The sequence below is a fragment of the Coturnix japonica genome, chromosome 15 (assembly GCF_054131305.1).
Source record: "Coturnix japonica strain WE chromosome 15, WE-NBRP24, whole genome shotgun sequence".
NCBI lineage: Eukaryota > Metazoa > Chordata > Aves > Galliformes > Phasianidae > Coturnix > Coturnix japonica.
The window spans coordinates 12,421,211-12,440,837 of record NC_140677.1 but is presented as its reverse complement, the minus strand read 5'-3'; the positions used below and the strand labels follow the sequence as shown (position 1 = coordinate 12,440,837).

At 37.7% G+C, this 19,627-nt stretch overlaps 2 protein-coding genes and 1 long non-coding RNA gene across 26 annotated transcripts in view; 2 read left to right on the top strand and 1 right to left on the bottom strand.

The window, feature by feature from the left end:
• CACNA1D (calcium voltage-gated channel subunit alpha1 D) overlaps window positions 1-5,861 on the top strand; it is a 167,501-nt gene extending 161,640 nt beyond the window's left edge. For 21 of the 24 annotated variants that reach the window (XM_085516465.1, XM_015875173.3, XM_015875165.3 and 18 more), the window contains 4 exons: window positions 703-866; window positions 1,592-1,713; window positions 2,391-2,711; window positions 3,665-5,861. In XM_085516465.1, coding sequence (XP_085372591.1) covers window positions 703-866; window positions 1,592-1,713; window positions 2,391-2,711; window positions 3,665-3,958 — 901 coding nt within the window. In that variant the 3' untranslated portion in view covers window positions 3,959-5,861. The remainder of the gene's footprint in view (window positions 1-702; window positions 867-1,591; window positions 1,714-2,390; window positions 2,712-3,664) is intronic. The other 3 variants (XM_015875160.3, XM_085516469.1, XM_085516470.1) reach the window with 1 other exon arrangement.
• CHDH (choline dehydrogenase) lies at window positions 3,040-17,988 on the bottom strand. Its single transcript, XM_015875180.3, has 8 exons — window positions 17,394-17,988; window positions 12,695-13,508; window positions 12,110-12,261; window positions 11,476-11,605; window positions 10,664-10,798; window positions 9,213-9,355; window positions 8,610-8,712; window positions 3,040-8,153 (listed from the first exon to the last, which is right to left on the bottom strand). Exons 2-8 carry the CDS (start codon window positions 13,446-13,448, stop codon window positions 7,735-7,737), a joined length of 1,836 nt encoding a protein of 611 aa, XP_015730666.2. The 5' UTR covers window positions 13,449-13,508; window positions 17,394-17,988; the 3' UTR covers window positions 3,040-7,734.
• Window positions 17,622-19,593, top strand: LOC107319877 (uncharacterized). The gene is made up of 3 exons (XR_004308846.2): window positions 17,622-17,757; window positions 18,563-18,656; window positions 19,495-19,593. It is a non-coding gene; the product is annotated as an uncharacterized LOC107319877 (long non-coding RNA).
• Window positions 19,594-19,627: the final 34 nt, after the last annotated feature.

The following is a 19,627-nucleotide window of genomic DNA, read 5'->3' as shown; positions in this document are numbered from 1 at the left end:
TACACACACAACACTCTTACAGTTGTCCTGGCCTTTATGAGCTCAAAACAGATGGTTTTTATGGTTTGTTCCATACTCTTTATGGAAACGTCATAGATGGCATTTCAGTCGGCACGCTGGCACTGCTTCGCATTTGTATTGTTGCGCAATATGGAAACTTGTATTGATCTGAGGCTCTGTGCTGTAACTGCAGGGTTCCAGCTTTATAACCCAATTGGGGGTTTTAGGATTGGCATCCTAATCTGCATCGTGTTGGACTGCATGAAAGCTAAGTCTTGCATAACAGCTGAGTTTTACAGAATTCTCAGGACATTCATCTTTTGTATGATAATGGCAGCCAAATAATAACCTTGAACTATTTGATTTTTGACTAAAGAAATTCCAGGAGTGTGAAAGGCTGAGTTCTGTTTCCTGAACTGCTGAGCTCCACCACCAGGGTGGCAATTGGTATTGATAAGAATAACTTCATTTCAAATATACTTTGATAAACATTTCATCTGACAACATGTTATGTAATTATACTAGTAGAAAACTGTATGCTGCCTCCAAATCTGTATATACACTATAGATTTCAAAACTGAGTCATGTTATTACATGATGTAGTTATACCTGGTTTTGTTCGGATATCTTCTAGAAGAAATCTAAATGGCTCAACATACAGAAACTCTGAAATAATCTTTTTTATACTGTGCTTGAATGCAGGCATGTGTATGATTACCACTGTAGACATCACTGCCATGACTCAGATTTTGAGAGACCAAAAGGTTACCATCATCCACATGGGTTTTTTGAGGAAGATGATTCACAGACCTGTTACGATACAAAAAGATCTCCTAGGAGACGGCTGCTACCTCCAACACCAGCATGTACGTACATTAAGAACAAGCTGTTTGCAAACCCAGAATGAATTGAATTCATAAAAATATTTTCCAGTTCAAAAAGCTTATTTGTAACTTGGATTTCAAATGTGACATTTCATGATGAATATTGCCAGCAGATTTCTGAGAGATGCTCAGAATCTACAGATCCTGACATAGAAATTAGCCAAATATCTCTTGCCTCACTGCTCCAATAGTATGAAAACAATCAGTGTAATTGCTGATTTACATGAACTGGTAAATGAAGGTAGAATGAAGTTTCAGTTTTCTTTGAAACGTTTATCAGATGGATTCAGTCTGAGCCTTCCTTATTCACACTCGCAGATGTGCAGCATTGCTCATCTGCTGGTGCCACCCTGCCCCTTAACAGCCATGCTTCTTAATGACATAGAAATTACTTCTGTATATCTCCTACTGTTTTAGTAAGCACTAGAGACTGAATTTCAGTGATTTGCAGGGAAAACAGAACCAAGTACTAGCTTAATGGTGTGGGATTGAGGGTTTTTTATTTGTAAACCTGGGATTTGGTGTTTCCTTTGGAAATCTGACTCATCTGAATGAAGAATTTAGAAGTATGGAGAAGAAAGAATAAAGTCCTTTTCTTCTCAGTAGGATCTTTTTTGTGTGATAGCTGTTGCACAGTGGAATTCTGGAAACAACAGACACTGAGGAAAACTGCTCCATTTTCCTAATCAATTATGCTTTCTCCATAGCAAATAGACGATCGTCCTTTAATTTTGAATGCCTCCGCCGACAGAGTAGTCAAGATGATATCCCACTCTCTCCAAATTTTCACCATCGCACTGCTTTACCGCTTCACCTAATGCAACAGCAGGTAAATCCAGGTCTTTATTTAACTAGTAATGAATTACGTCTTTCTATCTTCTATATTGTACCTTATACTTTCATTGTTGCTTGAAACTGTACTAAAGGATTATGAGTAGAGAAAGTACTAGGTGGTCATTCCTAGTGCATGAGGATCTTTTAATAAGTATAGGCAGTATATAATGAATATAAATAAATCCATATTCTTTCTCCTATAGCTGAATTTAATTACATGCTATATATGTCTGTTTACTTGATCTGAAGTAGGACTTGTGTCATGTGGTCTTGTTAATTGTTTATTAATGTTTTTAATTACTTCATGTCAAGTGGAATAGTTTAGTTTCATATGAGCAACCAAAACATTTCTGTGGCACAAATCTCCTGTTCCCTGCTGCAACCCCAAGCAGAGGTCTTTAAACAATTCTGGATGCTGAATAGGTCTCTCTTCTGCAGAGGCCAAAGCAAGCAAGGTACATAAACTAATTATAATTAAAAATATACAATTTTATTTTCTCTATTTACTAATTGCAGTTTGGTTCCTCTTTTAAATGACTCTGAACATCAAAAAATACTAACTTTGCACAGCAGCTGCCTGAAGAATTGGTTGGAGATAAGTGCTGAAATCAGGATCATGTAGGATTTGGAGTGTCTGAAATCACTAACTTTAAAAATTCTTCCTCATTCCAGGTCATGGCTGTTGCGGGTTTAGATTCCAGTAAAGCTCATAAACATTCACCAAGTCGTTCCACACGTTCATGGGCTACCCCACCTGCAACCCCTTCCAACAGGGACCGTTCTCCATATTATACACCTCTAATCCAAGTTGACAGGGCTGAATCTACAGAACATATGAATGGTAGCCTGCCTTCCTTGCACAGGAGCTCCTGGTACACAGACGACCCTGATATCTCCTACCGAACATTTACACCAGCCAATTTAACAGTACCTAATGACTTTAGGCATAAACACAGTGACAAACAGAGGAGTGCAGACAGTTTGGTAGAAGCGGTAAGTATTACAGAAATCTCTGAAGTCATCAAGAATGTCTGCCTAGTGTTTGTGTTCCCATCAAAATGTGGTATTTTCACTCTCAACTGAAACTGATCTTAAGTAAAGATAGTAAAGATAACTTCCTGGTTGCTGTGTTGTAAAGGATCAGTGGAATCCAAAATCACAGCATCAGTGTCAGAGGGCAGGAAGTCAGGCTGCAAGAAATCAGTAGAAGGAAAGTTGGGAACATATCAGGGACAGGATTTAAAATGAACTTTAAGCTTTCTAGCCGATGATGATCAATTGTGAAATATCCTCTCACAAGAGCCAATTATGAATACACGTGTTTTCTCTGCTTTATTTCCATGTATTATTGATATTATTTTATATGTATAGATATCCATTTTTACAGTAGTCTGATTAAAAGAACAAGAGCTCTATGAAGTAGTTGTGTACTGGCTGCAGAGAGGGTGAATAAAGACAACCAGGATTGATTTGCAGGTGTACTAAAGAATGTTAGAAATTCTTTTGTATGAATAATAGTAACATATTGCATTTCTGAGTGTGACAACTACTGTTCTTGCTTCTGTCTATCATTTCCTTTCTATTGCCACAAGTCAAACACTGTTTCCAAATGGGACTTCAGCATCCTTCTTCCATGTATTCTGCAATACCTAGAATGTATCTAGAACTCTGTTTCAGCAATTTGTCCCAGTTTTCTCATCTGGGATTTAGCAGCTGCTGTCCTATGTTTATCAGACTCCTCCTAAGTTTCTAATGACAACAGTTACATGTATTGCATTATCAATTACAATGCCACACAACTGATACAGTGTAGACTGAAGCCATTTGATTGTTGATTTGTAATTTAGCATGGAGTTTCTAAAATCTTCTACAAATGAAAAATGTTTTTTATGATATGTCCTTTCTTCCATAATTCTGCTTTATATCTCATTCTCTCCATCTGCCAGGTACTTATATCTGAAGGCCTAGGAAGGTATGCAAAGGACCCTAAATTCGTTTCAGCTACAAAACACGAGATTGCTGATGCTTGTGACATGACTATCGATGAGATGGAAAGTGCAGCAAGTAATCTTCTCAATGGAAACATCAGCAATGGGACCAATGGGGATATGTTTCCCATTTTAAGCAGACAAGATTATGAACTTCAAGATTTTGGTCCTGGCTACAGTGACGAAGAACCAGAACCAGGACGATATGAAGAAGACTTAGCTGATGAAATGATATGCATTACAAGCTTATAGTATTTAGCAAGGGAAATGATTTTAAATAACAGAAAAAGTGCCTCATAGTTTAAAGATGCTAGGCACTAGTTGGGGTTAACTGATCAAGTTTTGTACAAGTGATGTCACACCTCAAGGAAGCCATAACCAATAAACAGATTATCTCCGGGTTGCTGAAATGTGATCAGAGCTGCAGCACATCATCTCTTCCCACAGGATCTTCAGTTTCTCTGTAGGAATAAGGTTATTTTGAAAAGAAGCAGGTTCTGACAATCAGTTTTTTGAGGGCTAGAGTGGGATTCTGAGGTGTAATATCTTGCCTGTCATTCAACCTTGTGCTGCTGTCCTTCATAGTAGAGCAGGATTTTGTTATGAAAATGTGTAAGTCCAGCACAACATGAGGTGAGTGATGACAACCAATAATGTCATTACCTCAGTACCCAAGAGCATATCAGCTATCCATTGCATATCTATTCTGTTTTCAAACCTGCCTCCTGATTTCTTTTCTTAATGCTCTTCTAAAACATGGTTTGTCATGCTCTACCTGTTAGAGATCATTGGAAAAAGAAGTTATATAAAGAATACTCTGTCATATGTAACATCAGTTTACATAGGGAAATATCATTCAGATGGTCTGTTTTATGACTATCACATTAAGGGCAAAATATACTGGAATAATTGCATTCTTACTAATGCACTTGCAACCAGGTTAAAGTAGAAATAGATAAGATAGTTTGCTAAAAATTATATAGTAGAAATTATTGTAAATGAATTGTAATATACAATGATTTGTATTTGTAAAGAGATGTTCTATATTTTGTAATTATTGTACCGTAATTGAACTGCAGCAATATTTATGGACCCTAATTATTGTAACTCTCCACAGAATTCTAGATATGAGTATTTTTACTTGGAATATATAGATCTATAGCATAAATATTTAAATAGAGCCACCTCTCATTGTAAATCTTTTTGGGATAAAATGTCAAGTTTGAACTTGACAACACAGACTTTTTTTTTTAACATAACGGTGTCAAATGAATCTCTGTGTGTAAGGGATGCACAGTTGACCATTTGCAGTCTTATACTTGGAAAGGGAAAAGATTTGAAATTATTTTAACATTTTGATTGAAAAATAAGCCGTAATTTTATTTTTGTATTAATCCCATGCTACTGAAATATTAAAATCATTAAAATATTGGCAAGTTCATGCCAGGGCACTACTGGTCATGGGACAGTTTGTTTCGACAAAATACATTATCTATGTACCCTACTATGATAGGAAGCATCTGGGACAGAAACTGTTTCATAGGTAAAGGAAGGAGAATGCTTTACTTCAGTACTGCTTACTTTGCTCAGAAAAAGAAGAAATATGATTCAGTGATTCTTCAAAGAACCAAAAAAAAAGAAAAAAAAAAGAAAAAAAGATCTACAAAGTATACGACTTCATTGCCTCTACCTTTGTGTTTCATGTGTACTGTTTCAGAGATTTATTTTTATGCAATCAAAAGAGGGCTGAGATATTGTTCACAATGCAGTAAAACCCTGAAATGACTTTGAGGCTAATACGACCTTGGAGGAAAAACAAAAAATACTGAAAGCTACGATCTATTTTGTTAGCACTGGATAACAATGACTTGTTCTAACAAGTTGCATTATCAGGTTTTACCTGTAGTTCATATGCTAGATAGCAATCCAGTTCACATTTTTACAAATGTGATGTTTAAAACATGTCAATAAACATTTTGTACATAATGATGATTTCCTATGAATAGCATACAGACTTCCTCTGAAATCATTCTTATTTCAAATGCCAGGATAAGAACTTAAAGGTTTGTAAATTCTTTCTTGACCTAAATCATTTTGTATTAAAACAAATGCAAAATGTTCTTCAAAATAAAACTGTGTAATAATTTTATTATAACTGGGACTCCTTTTACTCACAGTTTTTCACCAGGAAGCTCCAAAAGTGAAATTCTGTTTGCACCATTTGGAGAATGGTAAGGAACGCATAGAATTTGATAACTAATCTATGGCTCTATAGTGTGCAAGCTCTTCATGGATAATTGCTGTTAACCAGAAAGGAGAAAAGTGATTAGAGTATTTGTATGAACAAGGGCTGTATTCCTGCTGTTCACTGCAGGGGATTAATGTTCCCAGAGGTGTAGATCTATGGGAGCAACCAGGCAAATCTGACTTAGCACCGCTTAAGAAGTGAAAAGTAAATCTGTTGTGCATTTCTGTCACTTGGGTGGGTTGCGCACTCTAGTCATTTTGTTACCCATCTCAGCTTACAGGAGCAAAGTAGAATAAATCACAGAGACGTAGCCATCGTTCCATTAAAAGAAATGAAAGTGATCTCAGCAATTAACGCATTTATCATGATTTCCCTGATTTGTTTATATACAAACATACTGACAGAAAGCATTATAGTTGTCTGTTAGCAAGGAGTTAAATACAGCTAAGCAAAGTTATATTCACTTAAAAATTGCACATACAAAATATACTCATATTTGAACACTGTCCTTTTTTTGGAGGTTGGATGACAGAACAATATAGACTAGAAGTGAGAATACTGTAATAAGGTGCTCGTGTTGTATCAGGTTTTGCTTTATAATTCAACAGCTTCTTAGTCCGAAGCTAGTTTGGAATACTTAACAAATCCATACAATTGGATGAATTTAGTTCTAGTTAATGAATTTTGTTTCTTTAGGTGTATTATTTTCATTCCTTTGTTTGTTTTTCAGTTCAGCACCAGTAAGTTAGAAACACACAGAAACAGCCATGAAGATCATGTGTTTGCTTGATTTATCTGAAGATAGTAAGCAAAGATTTAAGTCCTAACTGAAGTACAGCATTGGTTTGCTGAGTAAGTTGTTTGCCTTTGAATTCAAAATGATCTCCCCTCATATCACTGATATCTTATTTAATATAGTTATTTCAAGGGAACTTCCATTTTAAAGCTACCTCAGCTATAAATCTTTTTAATGAATTTTGATTGATAGTTGTGCACTACTGAGTATATTTGCATGCACTCATCTTTGAGCAAAGATCAGTGGCTTTATGGAAATTATTGGGATCATGGATCCCTTAATGTGGTACAAGATAAAGCAGCACAACTAAATGAGCTTAAATTGCAAAATCTACTGTGTTTCTTGGAAAAAATAATAATTAAAAAAAAGCAAAGGGAAAGTCCAGCTTTCCAACATGCTTTTATAAATATCAGTTCTAGTTCTGCATTTATTAGGAAAAAAAAGTTTTTGATAAATGTATTTTAGGTCTTTTTTTCTAAGTTAAGGGCGCTAAGTATAGCAAAATCCACCTTCTAGTATGTATCTGTAAGTTATGCATTCTTTCCATAAAAAACACACGTCTGTCAAATTCTGGACATGTTAAGTGTCTCTTCTATGAATTCTTTTACTTACTACTTTGGCCTGTAAGTACATAAATGCTTGCATTTACTTTGCAGAATGTGGGAATTACTGAGTAGCTGTAATCCTGGGTAGTAATCTCATAACAGTTAAAATTCTTACTTTAAATAATGAGACATACCATAAGGACTTTCTAAGTAACACACATTGATCTCTTCCTGTCTAACTAAAATAAACAGCTTGAGCCAACTGATACTAAAAAAAAAAAAAAAAATAAAAATAAAAAATTATCTAATCATATATCAGAATGGACCAAATTAATAGCTGCCTTACTATGATGTGTTATTTTTTATGGCATTTGTTTTTGTTGGCCCTTCCAATGTAAGATATAAAGAGATGAAAAAGTGGTAAAAATGTGAAAGGTGTTTATCGCTGTGTTTCCAAGGTCTTGGGCTTATATACAGGAACATTTTTTTCCTGAAGTGATGGGAGCCCCTTAATTATATCTGCAGCTTTCTCTGCTATCATAATAGTAGGGGCATTCAAATTCCCACTGACTATACTGGGCATTATTGAGGCATCTACTACTCTCAAATTTTCAACACCAATTACTTTTGTTTGGGGATCAACTACAGCAGTGCTGTCTGAAGGCTGACCCATTTTACAAGTGCAAGAAGGATGATAAGCAGTATCACTCTTGTGTCTTATGAAGGCATCTATTTCTTTGTCAGACTGAACATGGTTTCCTGGTTGAATTTCAGGTCCACGAAAGTTTTCAAAAGCTTTCTGAGCAAAGATCTCTCTGGTCAGCTTGATACACTGGCGGAATTCCCAAATATCTCTCTCTGCATGAAGAGAAAATAAGAGGGCTTAAGTACATTGTAACATAGCAGGAAAAAATAAAAACATAGCAGGAAAGAGAGAAGGGTAAAGAGAAAGTCTCTTTATTGCTGAAAGCCAAAATAGAAATATTAAAAAAAAACAAAAACAACAACAAAAAAAAACAACAACATAGATTTATACTCATTGTGAGCAAAATAGCTACACATATTGCATGCTCTCAAAAGGAATAAGTGAGCTATGGAAAGATGCTCTTTGTTTTGATCTACTACGTGTCTCTGTCTGCATTCCCAGCAAGAAATTCTTTGTATCTGAGTAGAACTTTGTACAGTGGCCTCATTGATACAATCTGACAATACACCAACCTTCACTTCTGAACTGATTTCAAGTAGATGTGAAAATCTGCTACTGTATCAGGCAGGAAATAAGTTGTCATCAGAGGGTGGAGAAGCTGCTTTTACCTGCTGACATGTAGTTAGGCTCAATGATGGGATGGTCCGTTGGGTCTGCACTCTTCAGCTTTAGCCAGCCCACACTTGTGCTCCTCATGGGTCCTACGTGAACCTGCAAACCCACTCTATACTCATGACAAAATCCCACCAGATATATTTCCAAATTTAGAACATTCTATTTCTTTATTCTCACCATTAACACAGACTTTTGGATCAAAATTACATATTAAAAAGGAGGTTGGATTTATGCCAATAAATAGATGAGTACCTTCATATATTCTAGCTTAAACCTCTGCCAAAACTGCAGGGGAATAGAGAACACCTTGGCTTAGTTTTGTATAACATCTAGTACTACGGTGCTCTGATGAACAGTACTATGGCACTTCAATTGTGCAATTACTTAAACACATTTACAGAGATAAAAGGCAACATAATTTTGGTAGCAATATCAAATAATTATCATTTACTTTTATCCCAATGCAGGAGGTTAAGCCAACTCTTTGTGCTGAAAAAGGTATTTCACAGCGTACAGTCAAATCACAAATGACCACAGCGATCTACTTCCTATAGGGACTACAGAACCCTACTGGAATAAGTTCTTAAAAAACTCACCTGGTAAGCTTCCATTGTGGAAGCAACCCGACCATGATCAATCACCTGAGAAGGGAGAAAGTGGAACTGAATGTCTGGGTGAGGAACTCCTGGCTGACTTCGGATAAACCCACCAGACTCTAAGTGGGCAGTGGCTCCCTCACCTAGAGAGTGAAAATGAGAGATAAAATGCCATTACAAGATCTCAGAAAAGCCAGAAACTCAATTCTTTTTAACTAGTTTTACTACAGATAATATGTTCATCACTCCAAAAGTAATGCCTCCTATTTATTTCCACGGAAACTACAGTGCTATTTTTATCACATAGAGGAATTCAATTACGTGTTTGCTTTTTTTCACTTTGTGAGACTGTCTCTCTGCTGCCATCTATCACACAGCAACAAAATGTCCCAAGATATTGGTGGGAATGTTCAGTGTCTACTGCCATGCCACCAGTCCACTTCTGACACCATGGGCCAACATCATAAAATAGGAGGTGTTACTTTCAGAGCAGCCCTCACAATTCATACATACAGTGAGAATTGTTAAGAATACAAACATTTCAGGAACAGCTTGCAGTGGAAACAACATGTATTACTTTCACTTCCTTCTTAATCACTAGGTAAGTATAATTCCATATTACTTTGGAAATTCCAGTTATTTCACAGTGAGATGTTTCAGTTACCACAGTATAACTGGCAGAAGAACTGCCTACAGTCTACAGAGGCAGATTCAGTACTGGGACTCTGCTAGATGTGGATGGAACCAGCTGCAGCGTCCTGATATCACTGCACTGCATGCTTCAAGAGAAGAAACATTGCTATCCCATCAGTCACATGTAATAGGCAAAGACATCCACAGTGCCTACCCTGAAGGGGAAAAATGAAGACACTACTATATCCCCCTTATTATGTTATTTTCAGATCCATTTAAACCATGATTCATCCCTCCGTGACCATTACTTCCATGGTAAAATGCCACACATACATAAGTCATCACCGTGGGCCAGCTTATGACACAATGATTCAGCAAGAGATGAAGACTTTGAGTTTGGCCAACTATTTTAATAATTTCAAGGATTATTTGATAGATTCTTTATAAAGTCTGGATTACTATAACATGAAGCTGGATTATAAAATGAGAGCGCCATTTTTAACAGAAGTTACTCTGAAGGATTCTGCCTGAAGCAACAAAATAATTCTTTTGTGACAAGAATTAGGAAAAATAATTCAGTTCACAGCACATTTTTATCCATGCAATATCTGTTTTTAAATAAAATCTTTTTCTCTATTTTTAACAAAGCTTTTATCAGCGCCACCAAGATTTAAAAGGCCCTTTGCAAACTCCAGTTAGTTTAAAAGATATAACATAATTTTATATGAAGATTTCCCAGATTTCAAAATTCACAGATAAAAAGCTTTAATAATTCTAAAGCAATTGGTGGTTGAAGAATCGCATACTTTGTTTCATACCTGTAGACTTCCAAAGCCATTCCAGACCAATCCTCACCATGTTAACTGGCTTTTGTGCGCTGTATAGAGTAATAGGTTTGGTGCACTTCTGCTGGACATACACTTCTAGATGATCTTGAAGGTTCTGGCCAACTCCTGATGAAAGGATTCATAGGGGGGAAGGAAAGAGAAAAAAGAAAAAAGAAAATAAAGTCATTTCACATAGTACAGTTATACTCAAAATCTGCTACTAGAAAACAGCATAAATGGAAACTAATCCAACATCTTCCAAGGGCAATGATGACTAGAATCAAGACCACGAGTCATATCATCAGCCCTTTGCTCACGTCATAATCAGGTTTTAAACAAGCATAGCATAACTAGAACAAAAATAGTAACTTAAATGGCAGACATATAATTTGTTCTAAAATTCCCAGATCTGACTGCTGATTAGAGTATCAGATTTTCTAGTTTAAAGAAGTTCATATTGTTCTTTCCATCTTTTAACATATGACAATGAGAGTTGATACAGTCTCTTGTGGATCTAAACTCCTCATTCAAAACTCTAAATTCTAAGTATGCAGCTTTATTTTAAAGCCACTTAGTAGCATTTTTCAGAAAGGCATTTTCCACTATCAAACATAGCAGAGAAACTGTAGGGGTACACTGCTCAGTTCCAAAATCAATGCATGTCTCACTTATTTGTAACACTGTTGATTTCTGTTGGTAGTACCTGACACAAAGACAACCAAAATTCATGAGTTTGTTCAGTTTAATAGACTTTGAATTGAATCCTTAGGAAGATACAAGGTGGAAAGAAAGAATAAAATTACCGGGAAGGTGGCATACAACAGGGATCCCCAGTTTTTTTAAATCGTCTGCATTGCCAATCCCAGACAACATAAGGAGCTGCGGAGAATTTATGGCACCTCCACTTAAAATAACTTCTTTAGTGGCAAAAGCCTAAAACAAAAATGAGCAGAAAAATCCTAATGTTATTAAGCTTGACCTGAAACTAAGTGAGCTTCAACTCAGATACAATTCTGAGATTAGGTAACCCTCCCTCACATTTTTATTATTCTAGATGTATTACTACCTTGCTAGAAGTTTTCTTTAAGATCAAGCTTTCAATATGAGCAGACAAGCTGTGACTTGTGTAATGTGTCGTGTAATGTTTCAAGCTGGAACCAACAGTATATTATCTCTGTAAACCGGAATGTGCTGAAATGCTGGTATTTCAGAAAAACAGTTCTGAACAAACTGTTATCTCTGAAACGGAGACAATCTCTAAATCAATACAACTGAAGTATCACCTACTGTAAATAACTCACAAAGAATCATACACTGGAAGCTGACATTTTACAGAGTAAAACATCACTTGTACTACATACCTACTTGTTTCATTTATTTATTAATAAATTTTGCTATGAATAATGTCTTTCATACTGGAAAACAAAAATATCTTACCTTTTCCCTTTGTCCGTTTTTCACATACTCGACACCAACGGATTTTGTTCCTTGAAACAAGATTTTTGTTACAAGTGTCCTCTCAGTAACTGACAGATTGGGGCGTGATATGGCTGGACGAAGGTAAGCAGAAGCTGTGCTCCATCTTTTACCTGCAATGTATACTTAAATTTAAAATCAAAATAGTTGCACTATGTTTTCTTGAAGATTTTCACCAATACCAATCAGTATGTTTACACAATAAAAGCATTCTTCTGTAGTGTTCAAAGCAAATATTATTTGATATATACAACTAGATATTTTATTTTAACATAACAAACTTGTCAATGACATTCTCAAAATCTCTTATCCCAAATTTACCTTTAACTCGAGATCTGCGTGCCAATATATTTTTAAATGAAATACACTCTAGACTGACAACAAGTTGCTGTGAAATGAGTAGGTGAAATTTAGAGTTTGGTAGCTGTTCATCAATCCAAACAACCAAACAGCATTCAGTGCAGATTGTGTCTGTATTCTAAAATTACTTCAGTACTTCTGGTGGGTCAGAAACACAAATTCCATAATGAAGCCTTTGTAATTCACCTTGGTGTATAGTCATGTCCATCCAGCCAAATCCTTCTTGTTGATAACCATTCATATCATCTGTGAAGGGATACCCAGCTTGCTGAGCTGCATCCAGGAATGCTTGATGAAGAGGATGGTTTGTTTTCCCCCTTGACACATAAAGAGGTCCTTTTCCACCCCTATACTGATCTGATCCCAGTTCATGTGTTTGTGCCTTCTTAAAATAAGGCAAGCAATGATCATAGTCCCATCCTACAGCCCCTTCTCTGCTCCATCGATTATAATCTTCTGCATGCCCACGAATATATACCATAGCATTGAGAGAAGACGAACCACCCCACACTCTTCCTCGGGGCCAGTACATAATTCTGTTATCCATATGCTTCTGTGAAGTTGTGTGATAATACCAGTTATATTTCTCATCACAGAGGTTATAAGTTAATGCAGCAGGCATATGAATCTTCCACAGTAGTCTTTTACTACCTAAAAGAGTGTCCTTAGGGCCTGCTTCCAAAAGCAGTACGGTATTGTGAGGGTCTTCAGTCAGCCTGTTGGCTAATACACACCCTGCTGATCCAGCTCCAACAATGACATAATCATAAGAGTTTGTCTTTTCAGAACTAAGCTGAGACAATGCACGTGAGATTTTTAATTGTTGTTCCTTGATGCCCCAAGTGTTCCTTAATAGGTGTGTTTTAAACACAGCTCCTGTTACTTTGTGCATCTGATTCACAGGACAGCAACGTTGAACTCCATTGATTAAGTAGGACATCTTAACTAATAACACCACTCTTGCAGAATTAAAAAATAAAAATAAAAATCCAGTTTCACCCTAGGGAAAAGAAAAAAGTCCAAATTAAAATGTAATCATTAGTACAGTGTGTAACCCCTAAAATATCTATCATTTTCAGGTAAAAATGCTGTACTATGCTCATTCTCACTATCCAAAAGTTTAACTACAAGGCCAATAAGACAACAAACATTTACTCTGAAACTGGCACTGTTTGAGTGGCATGCTATTTGATATTATATGTAGTTCAGTTTTGCTTTGCTTCTGGTTTATACCTTCAAGTATTTGCCAAAACTGTGAAGGATAGAAAAATTGCTTACTGAGTAGTCTCTCTTTACCTGCCTTTAGCGGACAAGGATGTAAGAAAAACACCAATTGCATAAATTCCCCTAAAAGTTTGTGAGTCGGTAGTATTGCATAGTCAGTCTAAAACCATGGAAAAGATTCAGCTGGAAATCCAGAATTACTGTTTTTGAAGAATGTCACCTAATGTAGGTAAAGGCAACACTCGTACATCTCCCTTATTACTGAAACCAGACCCTGCAGGAGTGATCTGAATACAGCTATGATGTGATACCACCAGGTCCTGATGCTTGGTAGGAATGGCAATCATTTACCTTCAGAAAGCCTGCTGACCTTGCAAACAGCTCAGGTTTGGCTGTGTTCAGGCAGTTCAGGTATAAGGACTACATGCAAGATTTTCATAGCTCATTTTTATGTCATAAGTACTGGTACTGCTGGCCAGTTTGAAACATGTTTCTCTTGCTTTCTCCCTTTGAAACCATTACTCCTGTTCAAAGAATGAGTAAAAACAGTTAAATATCCTAGGCTTGTAAAATCTAACTTTTCCTAGCCCACAGCTCCTAAGGATTTGATGGAGATTCCACAGACAGCAACCTAGTTTTTGTGAGAGAAACCTCTCAAGTTTGTGAAAGCACACACAAGCTCAGGATCCATAGCAAAATTAGATGCAGTCTCTAACAAATGATTGTAAGTCTTCCATAAGGAACTGTATTTATTTACATATTTGATATCAAATACATTTTTTGAGGGAAATAAGCACAATCTTTTTCACTAAGAAAGCTTGCAATAGGCTGTACAAATCCTGAAAGCTCCACAACGTGAATGTGAAAACACATCTGTGTGTGAAAACAGTTTAGCCTTGCAGGTCACACACCTGATTCTCATGTGGCTAGTTCAAAATGGATCCCAGCTGAAGGTAGGAGGGCACCTTTTACAGGTGAAGAATATTAAAAGGATTATTGGAGGGGAAGAGAGTTTCTTGTGTTGCAGGAGAAGACAGAAGGGTAGAAAGGTTTTATGTGTTAAAGGATTTTATTATGATATGGGCTTAGGCCCTGCTAATCTGGGAAAGATGCTTCATCCCTATCTAACAAGGTATTTTACTTCTTTCTTGTCTTTTTATTTCATATGGGAGATTCATTGAGGTAAAGTTTTGAGCTTCTTTCCTGAAGAAGCAAAATTCCTTTGATGTTAATACTAAAGATGCTTCCTAATCAGGCAGGAAGAGTTTCTAGGTTCTGGAACAAATATTAGCCTATTGATTTTGGCATAAAATCTATAATGCCATTAAGTGTTATTGTGTCTTCTAACCAGACTGCTGGCTACAAGCCATGGCCTACTTAATTGTTGGTGATAAAGAGGGGTGAACTGTGCAGAATCCTTGGAATCATATTCAGCTGGAGTTACTTTGTGTCAAAGACCTGAGGGTAGTGCCCATAGTCTGTAGTTCTATGGTTTGCTACAGCACAAGCAGCAGCTACTGATCTTCTGAAAATGTTAACTCAAATGGCATTCCAAAAGCAATACAGATATTACAGTACTGTTTCTGTCCTGCCTTACTCTAGGGCACTATTACTGAAGTGCAGACCCTTTAAAAAACTAATTACTTGAGAGGCTCTCACATGTACAAACTTTGAAGCTCACAGAGCAATTCAAACTTATAATGAAGGGGTCATTGCTTTCTGAAACTAGAACATGATGATACTTTGCTCTCTAATAACCTGTGCAGCTTTGTGTGCACAAGTAGTTTTATCATTGTTTAAATTCTTTTACAGTCTTGGGGAAATTTGCAGGAGTCTTTCTTTGAAGAGAATAACATCAGCAAAATTTAACCTAATCAATTGCTTTTCTAAACTTTCCCTCAGTTTTAACCTGCTCTTTTAAGAGTGAGAATTTACTGCCAATATATTTTATTCCAAAAATCTGTTTCAATGAAAGTAGGGTTTGGTTGGTTTCTTACCTGTATCTGTAATAATCAAGTTGTTATCTCAGTAGGTACAATTGTCTGAAACTTGCTGGGTGTGCCATGTATAAATTTTATACAGGACAGAGCTTTATGGCCACCTCTGTTAAATATTATAGTAACTGTCAAAGTAAAACATGTGGAAATAGGAAGATTTAACCAGCTCAGTTCTAATGAAATGCTCTGTGGTTACTACCAACGAAACATTGTCTTTTAGGCTTACTGGATATTACTGCAAGACTTTATCTCGGTTCTTGCATATCATGACTCTTTTATGTTCATAGTAAAAGATTCCTTATCAGTCAGTAAACAGCTCTGCAGAAATGCATAAAGCAAGATAAAGTACATTCATTTATTGCACCAGAGCTTCATAATTTGAACTCACTTGAAAAAATTGTATCTATTTTACATGTAAATATTGTTGAAAGATTTTGTTGACAGTGTTCTTACCTGGCTAAAGAGCTAGAGAACCTCAGCAGGAAAACTTTATTGTTACAATGTAAGCACAGTACATGTGATCATACATTAGGTAGCTAAAAGTGAGCAGAGCTCTTAAATTAGTTGAATGGGTCTCATTCACCTAATTCAAATGATTCAATGCTCATTTGAAGTTACTAAAGTAAGTGATGGTTTGAATCTACTCCATCAAGTAAATTCACCACATCTATATTTACATGTTATTTCATGTTTTCCTACAAAGGATTTCTTTTTTTTTTTTTAATGAACTTATTAGAATAGAACAAGAGTAGCTGAGTACTATAGGAGATGAGGCTGTTTTCTCCTGAGAAGGGTGCATAGGAAGAGGTCAGACAACAGTCTTTAAGTGACTCTGAGAATCAGTGTGCAGGTGATACATCACTTTTTGTGCTTTAAAGCTTGAAGGTGCAGAGGTAAACTCTCAAGCCATTTTGTTTCAATATAAATCCAACATAAATAGCTGGATATGTACATTAGTATTAATGAACAGTTCTTACATGATCCAGGCACTCATTTGCTCGTGGGCCTCCTGTCTGAATGCCATGAATGCCAGCTCCTCCTGACATTGAAACCAAAAGGAAACCCTCACTGGCTGATATTCCACTCCTGCTTCTGTTTTACCAGGGCCAGGTGAAATATCCCTCAGCTGGAGATGTCCAGCAACACACACCTGGGAGCTGTGAGGCCTTTCCTGGCCATCACCCTTCACCAGCCCTGCATGCGGAGGTGCAAGAGGAACAACCAACACCTCAGGTAAAGCAGCAGCCTGCATTTTCACTGCTGGCTGTGTGTGTCATTTCAGTTCATGCACTGTGGAATTATCTTGGACTAACTTTGCCCTCAGCCATTCCAGTAACTGTGAGTTCATCCACCCACAGAGGAGCTGGGAGACGTTTCAGGCTGATGCAGCTCATCCTGCTCTAAGCACAAACTTCTCGGCAGGCCTGGGGGGTGCGGCACAGCCATGATCTGAGGCCACGAGCAACAGCTCAATCCCCGCAGAGCTCCTTCCCGGCCTCCGTTCGGCAGGACGTGGCACATCGGGGTCCGCCACCGGGGCTTCACCCCCCTCCCCGCCTCCATTCCTACCCCGCCACGGCCCCGCTTCTTCTGCAGCCCCCTCCCAGCCCTTCCACCTCGTGTCTCCCCGCAGCTCCAGCTCGGAGCCTCTCGGCCCCACTCACGCTGTTCCTACGGCGAAGGCGGCGCGGGGCTAAAGCCGGATCCCGTCACACGCCCCCGACCCCGCGCAGGGGGAGCGGCCTGTTGGGGGGAGGTGGCCTGCAGCTGTGTCCGCAAGAACGTCGGGCTCTTCGGCCGTCGTGGAAAGTCTGTCGGGGGAGCTCAGCGATGTTTCGAAACAGTACGAGCAGCTGCGGGGCAAAGTCCGCCTCACGCACCCTCATAAGTTCACAGAATCACAGAAGTCGTACTGAAATAGGTAATTACGAGGTGTACAGGCGGGCATCTGGAGAGCAGGGGAACCACACTTCAATAGCATCATCAGGCCGTCTTTGCCTGCACGCTAACAGAATCGAAGTCCTGCTTGTGAGTCTTCTCCTATATTCCATGGCCTTAAGATTTAGTTTAGCTACTGGCATAAAGTACTTTCAATAGACTAAATCCTTGCACATTTGTGTATGCAGATTACTAAGAGTAAGCACTGTTTCTAAACCTGTTGAAGCTTTCTGGTATTTTTATCCTGTAACTTTCCAGCCATCAGTACCTGAACCCATACAACAGCTGTGTCTCTTTCTGACCAACGCTTCTGACTTGTCCTCTTCTGCAGCACAAACGCTGCTAGGTCATAAGCTGCCATCTGCAGGGTGTATGGTGCCTGTCACAGAAATCCATTTAATCAGTTAGTTATTAAACAGATTAACGCACCACTCGGGAACTTTGTGGAATCCAAATGTTACTGTCTATAAAACAGAGACAGAAGTGAATTCTAGAGTAATTAGTCTTGGGTTTGAATATTTAATGCTGTTTTATGAGTGTCAAAAGTATGAAGTACTTGAGAAAACAGGAAAAAAATGTAATTTTCTGTTTAATCATAATACACCGAAAGCATAGTCTCTGAAATTCTCCTATACTACAACAGTAGGAAACATGTTTCCACTGATATAAAATCAATAGGGATGACCAGCAAGCTCTGGAGAGAGTCTAAGAACTCTGGTTATTCTCAGACCTGTACTTCACTGTTATGTTACTTGTATAGATGATATTGTGTTTTTATTATAGTTTTAATCCAAATTCATTTGGTCAGAATGAGATTAATCAATGATTGATTCTTTTGCGTTACCTTTTAGCAAAATTTCTCTTCTATACAGACGTTTCTTTTCTTTTTCCCCAGAAATCCTCACAGTCAATTCAGCTGGAAGATTTTTTTTCTTCTTTCTGCTCTACTTGTGGTTGTATGCATTATTACTGTGGTAGCTGATATAGAGGTAAGAATTCTCACTTCTTTTGAACCTTGGTGTTCCTGTAATTACTATATTAATCGATGTTATGAAGTGTTTTAATACAATATACTTTATAGTTGCAAATATGGATTTGAAGCTTGATTTGAGGTTGATGGGAGCCTTAGTTACAGAAGATAAAACAAGAAATAGAACTTCTGTAACTAAGGATTAGTTATAAGGAGAAGAAGCCTCTGTGGCTGTTGGTGCTGGCTATGTGAAGAAATCTAGTAGTTCTTCTGGGTCGTCCTGGGTGGTGAGAAGACGTTATATTATGTCAATAAATATATTCTAGCTTCTCCCTTATGAGGGCAGTACAATGTAACACTTTAGCAGTGACTTAAGATACAACGTGCATGAATACACTTGAATATTTACAGCGCAGAGGGTAGAGTTAAACATAAACGTACAGGAGGCCCTCCTGCTGAGCCATGAGGTTCATACCCTTGCTTTCTAACCTCCCTGAACCTTGGAGGTAAGGATCCTAGGGGTGGCTGAATCCACTCCTAGTCCCAGGCTTCATTAGTGGTTTATATCTAAGGGATTATATGTGCACAACCAATCTAAGACTGAATCTTAGTGAAGCTAACAAAGCCTAAAACAATTAGTCACTTACAGAGGAGCTGTACTGGCAAGGGGTCTTGACATCAGGGTGTAAGGGATTTATCTCTGTGCAGCTGTAACCTCAAAGGGTGCCCCTGTTCAAGGGGAGATCCTGTCATGCAGCTGTGCAAGACAGCTCAAAGGGGCTGGGGCTGCTTACCATTTATGGAACAAGATGATAGTCATAAATTGCTTTTTAAGTGTATGCTCAATTGGTTTTCAGCTGCCGAACCAGCTGTCTGCTATCAGGTTCACTGTCCTCTTGTGCAAGGCCAGGCTGAAGGAAGGTAGGTGATGGTGTAAAATTGGGGGGACACATTTTATATTGTTATTTTTAAATAGGGAAAAGGTAAATA

Bases quoted from the DNA above. Each gene is read 5' to 3' on its own strand.
- CHDH (XM_015875180.3), bottom strand. From the start codon at position 13,448: ATGTCCTACTTAATCAATGGAGTTCAACGTTGCTGTCCTGTGAATCAG. The intron at 10,799-11,475 runs GTAATTTTATTC...TCCTTTCATCAG, and splicing joins TGTTGTATGCCACCTTCCCG to GAGTTGGCCAGAACCTTCAA. The intron at 8,154-8,609 runs GTAAAAGCAGCT...CTCTTCATGCAG, and splicing joins GCCTAACTACATGTCAGCAG to AGAGAGATATTTGGGAATTC.